General features: G+C 36.1%; 1 protein-coding gene across 1 annotated transcript in view; it reads left to right on the top strand.

Annotated features, from left to right (window-relative positions):
* The first annotated feature begins 7,033 nt into the window (after window positions 1-7,033).
* LOC150079481 (D-3-phosphoglycerate dehydrogenase) overlaps window positions 7,034-13,273 on the top strand; it is a 120,835-nt gene continuing 114,595 nt past the window's right edge. Inside the window, exon 1 of the mRNA XM_090383731.1 lies at window positions 7,034-7,238. Within this exon, the coding sequence (XP_090239857.1) occupies window positions 7,053-7,238 (186 nt within the window). The 5' untranslated portion in view covers window positions 7,034-7,052. The remainder of the gene's footprint in view (window positions 7,239-13,273) is intronic.

Here is a 13,273-nt window from a genome sequence, read left to right on the forward strand (position 1 = left end):
CCTCTATTACTCCAATAAATATCACCGAAAATTTATATCCTTTTTATTTATTATTAATGCATTAATTAAATGTGAATAACACTAGTTTAAACCACGTGAACTATGGTTAACTGAATTTTTTATTTTACTCAATAAAATAAGTTAAACTCTACACAGTGGAACTATTGGTGACCATTCTGGCTTCCAAATTGAATCCTGCCATCAAATGTGGTCGCTGTTTAAAAGAAGTATTCTACCCTATAAAGTTAGAAACATCCACCAAATCTTTCCTGATTAATAATGGCTGGCTGTTACCCCAGGGGGCTAACATCTGGTGAGTATGGTCTTGGCACACCCAGGGTCCTGAGCTGGATATCATCATTCTGCTATTTCTTGGTGTTTCCCTTCTACTTTCTCTCTCTCTCTCTCTCTCTCTCTCTCTCTCTCTCTCTCGGGGTAACTCAGAAAATTTATTTTGGCTGGTGTAGCATAAGCCTCAGGCTTCCTTGCACCATAGGGCTGATAATAATAATAATAATAATAACTGTAGTACTGGATTCAGAAACGTTGCTTTTTTTTTTTTTTTTTGGTAGTTGTTGGCGCATCGGCTTCTGTTGCCATAGTGCACCTCCCAAGGTTTTTTTGCAGTACTTTGATCCAAGCCCGAGGCGGGATACGAACCAGAAACGTTGCCAATTTTTAAATAGTTGTGTCTTGCGGAAGTGTAATACTTAATGCGATACCTTTTTAAACAGCGTTGATAACAGCAGTTAGAGTGGTTTAATTAGTAGTATTTATATTTTATTAGTTAATTTTGAACAACCACATTAAGTTCTCCTCTCCAAACATTATTTTTTATTATTATTATTTTGAGCACATTCCCATTTTTTGTCTGTGTGGTGTGATTAAAACTAATGAAATTACCCTTTCTGTATAAATTATTATCACATATTTAGTGCTTTACAGTGGTGTATCCGGGTATCATCGTAAGGGGGGGGGACACGGCAACCAGGTCCAGGAAACGTCGTAAGGGGGACATGACGACCAGGCTTTTGAGGGTTTTTTTAGAACGCCTCCTGCGTTCTGTTTCTTTAATTTCAAATTTTTGGTTAAGGGGGACATATTCCCTTTTTGCCCCCCCCCCCTTTGAATACGCCGCTGGTGCTTTAGCTTCTAAGGCCATATTGCGCTGTGTGCATCACGTCTGACGGGCCGATTTACTGCTGCGAGGACTGAAAAACCAGCAATAATTCACTGGGGCGAAGGAATCCTACTTCTTCCGCCTGAGATCGGCTAGCCACAACCCCGATGGAAGAGATCTTTAGAAATTCCTCCAGGGATTCGAACACATACTTCTAAAAAGGAGTGACAAGTGACAAAACCACTATACTGTAATAGAGGGCTATAAAATTGTAGGTTCAACTTTATATGTTATTATTATCTTTCTATACATAATCTTCCTCCTACAAATACAAGTACAAAAATACGTAACAGAAGCTTGTAAAACAAACTTCTGTTTAAGCGTGGTCACGGGCTATGTTTATCTAACTGTTTCTAACATGACCACGCGGGCTTTACTTCCATATGTAACGTATTTAATAAACTAAATTAAATAAACTAAATTCAACAAGACATAATATTTTAAGAGGACTGAAATTTTAAGATTCTATATCTATATAAGATCGGTGTAGATATACCATAGACAACTCTTAAAGAAAAACTACGATCGCAGTGCGAAAGGCACCCACCGATGAAAAACCAACTAGCTTTGAAACGGTGCCCACCGAGAATAAGTGACAATAGTCTTCTCTATTAGTGAAGCGTTACTTATTCGAGGTAGTGCAAAACACGGTAACTCGTTGTGAAAGATGAGCACAATATGAGATACAGATGAAATGATGCATTTCACACTATAATCGTAGTTTTTTTTCTTTAAGAGTTGTCTATGGTGTATCTACACCGATATTATATAGATATTATTATTAGCCATATGGCGCAAGGAAGCCTGAGGCTTATGCTGCACCAAAAAAAAAAATAAAATAAAAATCCGCGTTACCGTGTGTGTGTGTGTGTGTGTGTGTGTGTGTGTGTGTGTGTGTGTGTGTGTGTGTGTGTGTGTGTGTGTGTGTGAGAGAGAGAGAGAGAGAGAGAGAGAGAGAGAGAAGTAGATGTGAATCACCAAATCATCAGGAAAGAGAAGAATGATGATATCCAGCTGAGGATCCTGGGTGTGCCAAACCCATACTCACCAGATGTGAGCCCCTGAGGTTATGTGTTTAATTTTCCATTATTTAATCCCGAAACGGAAACACACACACTTAGGAACACTTTCAAAGGTCGAAGGAAATGACAGAAAGACAAAAAATATTGCTTTAAAGATATTAACTTAATTGCAATTAATTTTATCTAATAAGTATTCTTATTGGCAGTTTATCATTATATACAATCATGATAGTAAAATTTAAAACAACTATAAAGACGTACACGAGCTGAAATTCTTAGATTGAAGGGATGCACTGGAGGTGTACAAATTGCAGATTGACAGAATGCTGCTAATTTGGTAACAAGGGGCTCGCTCGAGAAGAATTTCAGCTAAGGGCAGGAGCGGATTAAGGTCGATTGACGCCCCGGGCGCAGAAGAAAATATTGGGTCACTTAAAAAAAAAAGAGAGAGACAGGGAAAATAAAAATACACGTTCACCATTTTTTTAAATAAATAAAAAATATTATGTACTATTAATGTTTTATTTCCAATAAAATTTGAATATAATATATGTATAATATAATTAATAATAGCATAATAATAATCACAAAGTTGAACTAATATGTTCAACTAATTTGTTGGGGTTTTGCGTATAAAGTTGGGGTTTTGCGTGGGCCCTTCAGAAATCGGGGCCCAGGGCGCGCGCCCGGTGCGCCCGCCGTTAAATCCGCCTCTGGCTAAGGGCCATCCCTGGTCAAACCCCAGGATGCACTTGTTAAAGTGGAAACTTCTATCTACCTTCACTGATGTTTCCTCGATAAAGCCGTGCTTTGTTCTAAGTAATTCAACCATTCATATCAAGTTAGTTTTTTAAAAATAATATTAAATTAAAAAATGTAATATATTATGTTTAAAAAGTATATGAGGTACAGCTGAATTTCGGAGTTAGTTAATATCTGAGAAATATTGAAGCTTATCGGCTATTCGAGTGAATTTCCTTCGAAGTAGTTAGTCTCCTTGACATTGTACACCGATTCCAATGGTTCTGCAACTTCCGAAAGAATTCCTGAATAGGCTTCTTTCAGAATTGTTAATAATTTTTACGTTGGTTCCAAATAATTTCTTCAGTCATTGCGAATTTGCAACCTTTCAAGGAGGATTTAAACTTGGAAGACAAGAAAAATAAAATTCGGAAGCATGGCGGATGGGAAACCATAATGATGAAGTGCTTCTCAAAAATCCTTCATAGAAAGTGCTGAGTGTGTAGGGGCTTGTCAATCCCTGAAGGCGGTTTTTCCAGCTGTTTTCTCTGAAAAGCATCGCGCTATCGCCGTAGAACTGTTTTGTAGTATCTCTAGTTCACTGTCTGATCATGCGGAACAAATTCATAATGAACAATATCCTGTGAATCAAAAAATACGATAAGCATGTTTTACTTTTCTCTACATTCGTTCGACATTATCTTGCTTTTTTGGTTCTTGGAGAATACGAAGACTTCCACTGAGAGAACCGGGCTCTTTGTTTCTTGACCATACCCAAACACCCACAATGTCACTAATAACAATAGGAAAAACTGTTGTCAGTGTTAAGTGGATATGTAATATCTCCCTCCTGAATTTGCCCATTCCGAAAACAGATAAACTGGACTTAGAACATACAGCATTTTCAGACATGTAAGTCTTTTTCAAGGTAAAAAAAAAAAACATCTGGTCTTGCATCGTTTAAATTGTTCGACCTTTGCTACTTCTTGCACATTCTGCATTTATGTCTGATTCTTCTTCACTTACTGCATAGCACTCGTCTGTTTCGTTTTCTGAATCAAGCAATTTTATAAAATATCCCGTCCAATTATGGTCGCCTTTATTACTCAGTCTTCTTCTTCCATCATTCTTCTACTCCTCCTCTCGCTCTCTCTTTGTCAATTTTAGTACTGCCAGCCTTAGACATAGCGGGTCCGAGAAAAATGTGTATTTGTATTTGGGAAGAATGAACCGAATATGCTATTAGCCATATGGTGCGAGAAAGCCTGAGGCTTTTGCTGCACCAGCAAAAAAATATATATTTCTGAATTACCCTGAGAGAGAGAAATAGAAGGGAATCACCAAGAAAGAAAAGAATGATGATATCCAGCTGAGGATCCTGGGTGTGCCAAGCCCATACTCACCATATATGAGCCCGTGGGGTTATTTTTCTGTAAGAGCATATAGAGGCATCGGTGGCAAAACTAAATTCTGCGGCCATTCCCCTCCCCCAATACTTGAATGGACCCCCTTTGTGCACTTTAACAACCATACGGGACCAATCGTAAGACACCTTGAAAACGTTTATTTTGAGGCTCTTAGTTCCCCACCACTCCTCCATAATCATTCTGTATCCCTGTTTTCTAATATTTTATTTACAGTATATTCTACTCACAATATATTTAAACATATTGTGTATAATTTATGCATATATTGTTATTTTTATTGATGTACACAAAGTGTGTAAGATGTTCACTCTTCTAATCAGTGGTCTGAGTCGGGATAAAACCAAGCGGTTTGGTTCATTAAACTGATAATTATGATTCATTCATAATCATAAGCAGAGACAGCCGATTTCATTTGCTGCATACTAACGAATTAATCCCGGAAACTGGTTTTTCATCTTGCTAAACAAGCAAGTCAACAAGATATACTGTTGTCTCATCCCCTCCCCCCCAAACTCCCAACCCCGAGTTCTAACCTTATTTTTCAAAAATAGCCAATTTTCCTTTAGGGAAGCTCCTTGATGACGACACTCAGTGGTTATAACTGAGAACTGCTTTTTCTGCTAGATGGTAGGCAGGAAAGGAGTGAATTTTTTGATGGCCAGGAGAAAATTAGCTTGCACATTCCACGAGACCAAAATTATGAATATAACTTTAGATATAAGTCATTTTCATAAATATGCGAGGCCATAAATCATGTGATGCCTGTGCCAAGAGAATCTTACATTATTTTTTTGCCTACCCTAATGGCATGAATACCTCGAACAGAAAGGTGCATTGTAATAAATTCGTTCTTAGTAGTAGTACTGTTTTTCTATATGCAGGGCAGTGACAAACCTTCAAGTTTATCACTGATAAATAAAAAAATATTTCATAAATAAGAAAATGTCCCCCTATCTGATATGAAAGGGTTTCAGAGTTTTTTTTTTTTTTTTTTTTCATTTATTTCCCCACAACCATGAAAAGGAATGTGTACATCAGTTTTCATTCCATTCTTTTCCGGAGAGCTAGTACCTGGAAGTGATCAACTTTCATGGTTAACACGACCCTGTGGGTATGACACGGGCAGGAGTTAGTTGGAACCGGTCCGACTCCGACTTACATGCGGCATACAAATATTTTGTGAATTCTTGTCGAAAGTTTAAATTTTACTCCGTACAGTCCGCCCTCCCCCCCAAAAAAAACAAGAAATAAATACGTTCCGACAAAATTAAAACCCATAAAATGTTTATGATGTTTTTTCAAATTTTAAAACTAAATTCAAGAACATATTTTTATCTTACGTATTTTTAAGGGGAAATTTTTTGACTTTTTTCCTATAAATTTTTAAAAATATTTCCAGTATTTTCGAATCTCAAGTGAAAAGAGGAAATTTTTACGAGTGAGGTATGAAGTGCAGAAGGAAACTTTTATTTGTCACCCTTGGAGTGTCATCACAAGCTTGGCCCTGGTGCAATGTACATGCATTTATTTTTTATGTAACTTTATCAATTTTTTTCCCCTTTTGGGCACACCCAATGAGTCCTGAAGCAACTGCACTATCTGCACCCCACTGACTATCAATATTGTTTAGCGAGAAATACCTAGTTGTATTTATTTATTTATTATTATTTCAGTATTTTATAACGGGTTAGCTGGTAACATCACAAAGCATATATTCGATTGCTGATCTTTATTATAATAGGGTATTATTGTTGACCAGTTAAATATTATTTATATTATATATACTGTACAGGTGCATGTATTTTTTTTTTCACGATGGGGATAATTTTTATTTTTAGAATCAATTTAAATAACGTTGTTTTATATTTGACTGCAAAATATGGTTTGAAGCATTGTTAATTATATTATTTATTTATTTTTTATGATGAATTAAATAATTTATTTCGGCTTTTATTTTTAGAATTGATTTAAATAATACTGCGTTATTTTTCTCAAAGTACCATATGTTTGAAAGATTCGAACGTAGACTGGCTTGTGAGGGATATAAACACAATACAAGCCATTATCTCTTCTGTGAACGAATTCCCCCTCCTCTCCGCACCATTTGTCAAATAATTGCGAATCCCTTACACCGTCGCGTCCCCTGCGGCCGCAGGTGTGACAGTTCACATTGGGGTCAGCCCTCGTAATGATACCTGTGCGTTGGTTACGAAGTGTTTAGTCGAAATGCTATTCGCTATAAATCCTGTTAACGCGATAAAACTCGTTAGTAACCGGAAGACAGATAAAAACCAGCGCATAAAATATACCTAAGAATTTATACATATATGTGACGTAATCGCAGATTTTGATAAAAGTAAAAATTTTCTTTTTATTTTCCTTAAGTTATACTTGCTTTGAAATAACACAAAGAATTCCTACATCTATGATTACCATTGTACGCTTACAAAAAGGTATAAATATAATGAAATATCGTGGATGGGTCCTCTCACACCTTAATAAAAGATTCCCCTTAATTTAACTATTCTATGATTCATGATTTTATCACGGTTTTGTCTTTACTCCTTTATTCTCATTTGCTGTCATATTAGCTTTCACATTTACGCTTAGTCTAGTAAGAATACCGCGCATGCGTAAAATGTAACTGCGGAATCGGCCTTAAAGCAGCGCGGCGTCAGGCGAATGGTCCCTTTTATCAGGAGCTACGCAGCAGGTTGTTCTCTTGTTAAGGCTATGGCATTCACATTGCGAAAAGTGTTGATTAGTGAGCCCGTAGATGAGGCGTGTGGCAAAATACTTCAAGATAATGGAGTAGAAGTAACTACCAAGACGGGGTTATCAAAAGACCAACTCCTTGAAGAAATTAAGGTATGATTTTGTAATATGTTGCATGAGTACTCTATCAGTTTGCATGAAAGCGAGTGCGATAATAACTAAGATTATATGGCCATTGAGCTGATAGAGAGTTATACTAATAAAGGAATTAAAAATGGATTTTTTTTTTGTTTTTTCTTTTGCGATCTTTGAGCTAAGTATAGCGTAGTATATAATGGCATTTTCATGTATTATACATGGCAAAGAGAAAGCGCACGATTTATGTACTATCGGCATTTAAACGTAGCATTTATGGTACTTCCGCTTCCGGGTGAGCCGGCTAACAATTGATTTTTCTCTTTTGTTGAAGTGACGCACTGTCTGAAGACCAATGTAGCTCTAAATGGACATTCCATTTTCGCGCGCACACAAAAACGATAAATTAGAGTGAAGAAATCAATATATATGGTTATAATAATTTAATGTAATGATTGCTGAATGATTATCATATGTTTTTGACTACTTTTGCGAACTGTACGCAAATGTATTAGAACAAAAGGTTAATAATTGCGCATATTTGATGCTAATTTGGAACTCAGGCGGTCAGCAGGCGATTGCCACTTTTTATAAGTTTAGACAATGTGGCGTTATTGCTCGCATATACTTCTAATTGAAAAATAAAAAATTCATTTGTGTTGCGATTTGGTAGTTAGATTCATTTATTTTTAAATTAAAACATACATAACGGAAATTTGAATGTAAATGCTGTAAGTGGTTCTCAAGCCTGTGCCTCGGCATTTTGGTGTGCCGCAAGACTTGGAAAACTTCCATTGAGTTCAATGGCAATCACTATTTAGGTGTGACATTAATATTCGTCTTTTAACTTAAAGTGTGACTTGAGTGACAAAAGAATGGCAACCACTGCATACACAAAACATTAACACAAATTTGTTAACATCAGAAGAGTGCAGTTAGGTTAATTAATGACTCATCTCTAACAGAGTCTCTCCACCCTGTCTCATAGACGTATGTTTCTGCTGCATGCCTTTTCTACAGATACTTCCAAGGGCACTGTTCTTCTGAATTGTCTTCTATAATTCCCGCTCTCTCTTTCAAAACAGTCCGAACACGTGCCGCCACCATCCAACATCCATTTACTGTCCAACTTCAAACTCACAGAACCAACTTTTCATATTCCTCGTTTATTCATTCAACTGCCGTTTTCTGGAACAACCTTCCTTCGTACGTATTTCCTGAAAATTCCAATCTACAGAAGTTCAAATCTAATTATTAATATCGAATTACTGTGGACACAGAGCGAAAACACATACATATATTAGATTAGATACATACAAAAAGCTTTCGATTAATTTGTTAACCTTCCTCAGTCAAACTGACAGGGAACGTGGTCGTGTACTGCCAATCATATTCAAATCTAATGTCAACAAATAACTTCTTTCGTCTTCTCGCCTTCCAATCCATGCACGTTGCTAAGTACTATATGTTCTATAACCTCCCGTGTTTGGGGTTTTCATTAAAAAAAAAAATAAAAAGAATTAATAAACAATAACAGAATTACAAAAAGGTAACGTGAACTGTTTATGAGGCCAAACAATAAATACCAATAATAAACAAAATACGCAAGTCTACAGTATATTGTTATATAAATAGACGAAAATCATAGCAGCAAAACATTTTTATTCGTATACTGTATCGAAACTTACTGTATTCCATTGGGTCTTCCACCTTCCTGGAGGGGGCGCGTATTGATTGTAAAAATGATTGTAAGTGCGCTGCGAAGTTCAGGGTGGGGCGGGAGGACCGTCAGTAAATTTCATGCGAGGGCCAGAATTTCTAGTTATACTTCTGCTCATGCACACAAAAACTAGAAGATAAATGTGAAGGATGTCACAAACCTAATACAGTACTGATAACTTTAAAGTAGCGTTATAACCAGGGCTTGGAATGGACCAGAGTACGTCGGAACGCTGTTCAAGTTCGTCACCCGTATTGGTAATGTTTTGTACACGATGATTATTAAATATATGAACTAGCGATCTGTTTTGTAAAACTTTCCATTTCGACCCATGGTTTAAAACGAAATGATGTTAAGTGAATAATAAAGTAGGCGAGGTACAGGAATACAGTATTGTAATTCAGTCTGTATTTTTGGAAATGGTGCTACCCACTATGCTGTAAAGTTCTGCTTTAGCATAGTTTCTAAGAGGAACTGTTTTTAGTTTTCGATATGAATAAAAAAAAAAAAAACTATATTATATATAAATGTTATATTTTTGATATAAAATATATATTTTTGTACAGAAAATAATCTTTGCGTTTAATGATAGATACCACAATCTTTAAAATATACTTTTCATAAAAATATATTATGTTTTATTCAAAAATTAAAGAAATATCTTATTTGAACCTTTCTTCTTGATTTTAAAGAAGCGAAACTACATTTCTTGAGAATTCATCATTTTATAATCGCCAAGCGTTAAAAGCCATTGTTTTGACATGTGACGACTTTAAATATTTTTTATTAATAATAAAAAAAAAAAAGCTTTAACTTTGTGAATAATCTTTCTCTTGTTGCAACGGAGTCAAGCAAAATTAAATCTCTTTGCAAATGCAATTGGAAAGATCGCATTAAATTGGTATTACTGATATTTACTAAATACAGAAAAATAATCAAATTGCACATCAGTATGGCTTCCATCTGCCAGTTTTGCTAAAGATCCACAGTGTTTAAGTACCTCTTGCAACAAAAATGCGATCGTAAATTTTAAATAAATAAAATAAATAATTTAACTGTATCTTAATCTTTTTACGATGATCGACAAAAGCGATTATATTACATTTTATGCCAGTTTTTTTTAAAAGGTTAGAAGAGCAGGCATTATCAAACTGCTGCTAGCAAGTTCATTGTATACTGTTCAAACCAGTTTTTATTTTTTAATGGTGTTGGTTTATGGAAAGGAGACGACGCACTTCTGAAGAGCAGAAATACCTCGTCTCTGCTATGGAACGAGGTAATAAAACTTAATTAATATTTTAGGTTTAGTACAAAGTGCGATTATTTTCCCGAATAGTGAAAAGCCTACGTTTAATAATGGCGACAGCCTTTGATCACTTGGCAAGATAGATAACTCACACGAAGAAAACGAGTTGTTCAAAGATACGTATGATATTCAGTTAATTTTACCAGTTTGCTTTTAAATTATAATAATCTTGAGGTATAAGGAATTATAAGCACATCTTATAATGCATTAATACACCACAGTAAAAAAAATAGTCCTCTGAAAAATTATAGCACCTTGAAAAGGAGCGATTTATGCATCTTATCAGTTCTGTTGCATAACTTCCAGCTCGTATCGATAATGCATTTGAGTCAACCTTTCGTGTAACCTTGGAACGTGCATAAACATTATGCAGTCGATAACACTAGACACTTTGCGTCAACACCTCCAAAGGCTTTCTCGCTTTATCACTAGACGTCACAAAAAAAAAAAAAAAAAACCAGATCAGCCACAAAAATAAGGATGAACGAATAAAGCCTAATGTTTGAAAATATAAAGAGTAGGCAGAGAATGAAGCTTCAGTTTTACGTGTTTTATAGTTTTTGCTTTTATTGGTTCCAACGAAAATATCCTAAGAAAAGTTAAATTTTCTTAATTACTTTTCTGATCTGAAAAGCTTCCCCGAAAAAAGCCATAAGAAAAATTGTATTCTAGGTATATATATATTTCACTGTAGTAAAAAGATGACAGAAAATAACTTGGATTCTCAGCACCATCCAGTTGTCGGCATGCTCTACTAATCGCGACATTTTATGTATAATTACTAGTACCACGTTTTACTTTGCAGTAGAGATAATGGTCGATGATCTGCAACTATTTAACGAACTACACCCACAAACAGTGGGCCCCAACATCCGATGGTAATGCATTCCACAAAACCCATTGTGTGTTGAAAATATTGTAACTTGAAACCAGTAATATATTGATTTCTTGTAATTCGTTCCCCAACAACGCATCAAATAGCTATTTCTTACATGTTAAAAATTAGTGACAAAAAATAGTCATAAAACATCTTAAAATAAAAAAAAAAACAAACAATAAATTAGCATTTACATTCGACTTGAGGTGCAGAGCTCATGAAATCAATGGTGACGTAGTGGTGATGGGACTCTATATCAAGCGTCAGGTGTCTTTTCAGTCTTTTGTTGCTACTGGTAAAGAAACTGTCCAAAGTGGACTGTTTTTTACGACCTTTTTGTAGCTTTCTGAAGTAAGAAATTACTTCGTCCTCCATTTTTCGCATCATGAGTTCAGTGTTTTCAATGTCGGGGTGTTTTTATCACTTCTCTTTAAACGCTCACAACAAGAAATGACAGTCTTCAGCTGACACTTTTTGGGTATCTTTTTCTTCCTTTTCTTCTCCAGTGTTACTCTCCGTAATTTTCTCCAACTCTTGTAGCTCCTCTGTTGTTAGCTCACGCCCATGAGCATCAATAACGTCCTCTCCTCCACATCCTCTTAGCTAACTTCCAGACCCATTGATTTTTCAAGCGTGACAATATCATTTGTCAAAGCACCATCATCTTCAAATCCATCAACGTTATGGATAATTAAAGACCAGATGTTTTTCAAGACTGGATTTAAGCATCTGGTGGAAACATCATTGCAAGAACTTACAATCAGCCTCACACAATCCAGCATGTTGAACTTCGACCTCCAAAAATCTTTGAGGGTGACAGCATTTTCACCAGAGGTCGGTGTAAAGCAACTTGCGAACATTTTCGTGGTGTAGATTTTCTTGCAAGTTTGCAATCATTTGCTGGTCCATTGGTTGAAGAAGAGTGGTGTTGGGTGGCAAAAATTTGACTTGAACAAAGTCAAATTGTGCCTCAAGAGATTGAACAAGGTTGGGACCATAGCCTAGCGCATTATCCAGCAGGAGCAGTGCCTTCACAGGAAGCTTATTTTTCTCAAGATAACTCTTCACTGAAGGGCGGAAAACTTCATTGAAGACATCCCGTAACCCAGGCCTTCTTGTTACTGCGCCAAAACTTTCCCAACATGCCTTTGTCGACCTTTTGTTGTTTAAATACTCTGGGGGGTATAAGTGTTATACATAAGCAAAGGCTTCAGCATAAATCCAAGCGGTATTGGCACCCAACAGGAGAGTGAGCCTATCTTTCATAGGCCTATTCCCAAGTAAACTAGCCTCATCCTCAGTGATGCACGTTCTCCTGGGCATTCACTTCCAGAAGAGGCCGGTTTCGTCAATGTTAAAAACCTGGTGGGTAAGATAATCCTCCTGATCAACAAACTCTTGGAATTCAATTTTAAAGATATCAGCTGCTTTTTTATCAGTACTGGACGCTTCTCCATGCCTTTCAACACTTTTGACATTCGCCCTTTTTTTTTTGAAGCGCCGAAACCAGTTGATGGAGCTTTAAGTTTCAGATCATCATAGATCTGAAATAATCGTACGAGTGATTTCCGCTTGCAACACGTTGAACAATAACGTTGTTGAACAATAAAAAAGATGCTAATTGGTTGACAACAATCGTACGAGTGATATTTCGTGCGCCACGTGTCTGAAAATTTCCACCCATGTATCGTTCCAGCTATATTGGAAAGCTATTGGTACCTGCAAATATCATCGGTCCTTAAAATAAACGATCGTATGTAAGGTATATCCGTTCCTGAGAATATCGGATGTCGATGTCCTCGTAAGTCGAGGCACCACTATATATATATATATATATATATATATATATATATATATATATATATATTGTGTGTGTGTGTGTGTGTGTGTGTGTGTGTGTGTGTGTGTGTGTGTGTGTGTGTGTGTGTGTGTGTGTGTGTGTGTGTGTGTGTGTGTGTATATATATTAGTTATTTATTCTAAACGACACTGACTGGTATATTTACTCCAAGTTATTTATTCGTGTCGTTTTACTGAAATACTTCCATTTGACAAACTGTGTCGCTGTTTGTACTCATACAAGATGCGGCTGAAATGTTTTAGGACTGATTTTTTAGATGATAGTGCCAGCGCCATACATTAGCCACTATT

Source organism: Mastigoproctus giganteus, chromosome 10 (assembly GCF_048544385.1).
Source record: "Mastigoproctus giganteus isolate SK-2022 chromosome 10, ASM4854438v1, whole genome shotgun sequence".
Classification (NCBI taxonomy): Eukaryota; Metazoa; Arthropoda; class Arachnida; order Uropygi; family Thelyphonidae; genus Mastigoproctus; species Mastigoproctus giganteus.